General features: G+C 65.3%; 1 protein-coding gene across 1 annotated transcript; it reads left to right on the top strand.

Annotated features, from left to right (window-relative positions):
* Positions 1–586: 586 nt before the first annotated feature.
* DNAJB8 (DnaJ heat shock protein family (Hsp40) member B8) lies at positions 587–1,294 on the top strand (the record flags this gene model as incomplete). The annotated part of the gene is made up of 1 exon (XM_080826686.1): positions 587–1,294. The coding sequence occupies one exon, from the start codon at positions 587–589 to the stop codon at positions 1,292–1,294; it is 708 nt and encodes a 235-aa protein (XP_080682812.1).
* Between the last annotated feature and the right edge of the window lie 305 nt (positions 1,295–1,599).

The following is a 1,599-nucleotide window of genomic DNA, read 5'->3' as shown; positions in this document are numbered from 1 at the left end:
TGGGGCTCCCCCTCCATCCCAACAACCTGGCCAGTGGGCTAAGTGGACCTGTCCCAAGAAGCCCTCCCTCCCCTCCTCTGACCACAGTCTCTAACCTGCATTGCCCACCTTGGCCAGATCCTGTGGCTGGCCCTGTCTCTGCTCCGTGGCTCCAGGGAGCTCAGCCCACAGGCCCGGCATGACTGAGCTCCAAATTCTCAGCCAGCCAAAGTGCTGACCTCAGCGTTGTTGGCAAGGGCAGGCCAGTGTGCCCCAGGGCTGGAGGGGGTGGGATGGGATTTGCCCCGCCCATGGGGCTGATGTCACAAAGGGCCCAGCCTCCGCTCTGCAGGGGGTGTCTGCCCCTGGCCTGGCCCCACTGTGGCAGTGTCCCCTCCCCCAACCCCTCTCATTGGAGGCGCCCACCCGTCCCTGAGAGCTGGTACTATGAAAAGGTAAAGTCGCCGGGCAGAGCCGCGCCCGGAGCCAGGAGATTCCAGCAAGGCCCCCGCTGAGGGACCCACACCAGCTGCTGCCTCCTCCGAGTCCATCCCGGTCCCCCGGGCCCCCGCGCCCACCTCACCTGTGCCCCTGCCCTCCCCTTGGCATGGCCAACTACTACGAAGTGCTGGGGGTGCAGTCGAGCGCCTCCCCTGAGGACATCAAGAAGGCCTACCGCAAGCTGGCCTTGCGCTGGCACCCCGACAAGAACCCCGACAACAAGGAGGAGGCTGAGAAGAAGTTCAAGCAGGTGTCCGAGGCTTATGAGGTCCTGTCCGACTCCAAGAAGCGCTCCGTATACGACCGCGCGGGCTGTGACAGCTGGCGGGCCGGTGGCGGGGCCAGCACCCACTACAGCAGCCCCTTCGACACAGGCTACACCTTCCGGAACCCCGAGGACATTTTCCGCGAGTTTTTCGGAGGCCTAGACCCCTTCTCATTTGACTTCTGGGACGTCCCTTTCAACAGTGACCGTGCGGGCCGGGGCCACGGCCTGAGGGGGGCCTTCTCGGCGGGCTTCGGCGAGTTCCCGGCCTTCATGGAAGCCTTCTCGTCCTTCGACACCCTGGGCCGGGCCGGGGGTGGCGGGGCCAACCGCGCCACCTTCTCATCCACGTCCTTTGGTGGCTCGGGCGCTGGCAGCTCCGGCTTCAAGTCAGTGATGTCGTCCACCGAGATGGTCAACGGGCACAAGGTCACAACCAAGCGCATCGTGGAGAACGGGCAGGAGCGCGTGGAGGTGGAGGAGGACGGGCAGCTCAAGTCGGTGACCATCAATGGCAAGGAGCAGCTCAAGCGGGTGGACAACAAGTGAGCACCCGGCCGCCCCCCGGGGGCCGCTCCTGCCTGCTGCCCACCGTGCACACACCACCCGCGTGGCTGGTGGTTAATAAACATACCAAATGAGTTCATGGAAACAACTGGCCCTGATGTGTGGGGTGTGGGGACCTGATGGGCCGCTGGGGGGGGCAGCCCCCATGCGGGGGAGTGTGTATGCTAAGGCCCGCGGGCACCCCCTCCGCCCGGGCTGCGTGAGTGGGAGGCGGTGCACGCGTGGGTGATCTGTTGTGATCTCTTGTCTGTGTCGTCGGGGTTGGCATCTGTCCATCTCAACCCAGC

The sequence above is a fragment of the Martes martes genome (assembly GCF_963455335.1).
Source record: "Martes martes genome assembly, chromosome: 1".
In the NCBI taxonomy this organism is placed as follows: domain Eukaryota; kingdom Metazoa; phylum Chordata; class Mammalia; order Carnivora; family Mustelidae; genus Martes; species Martes martes.
The sequence above is the reverse complement of the archived record's forward strand: the minus strand, read 5'-3'. Positions and strand labels throughout refer to the sequence as shown.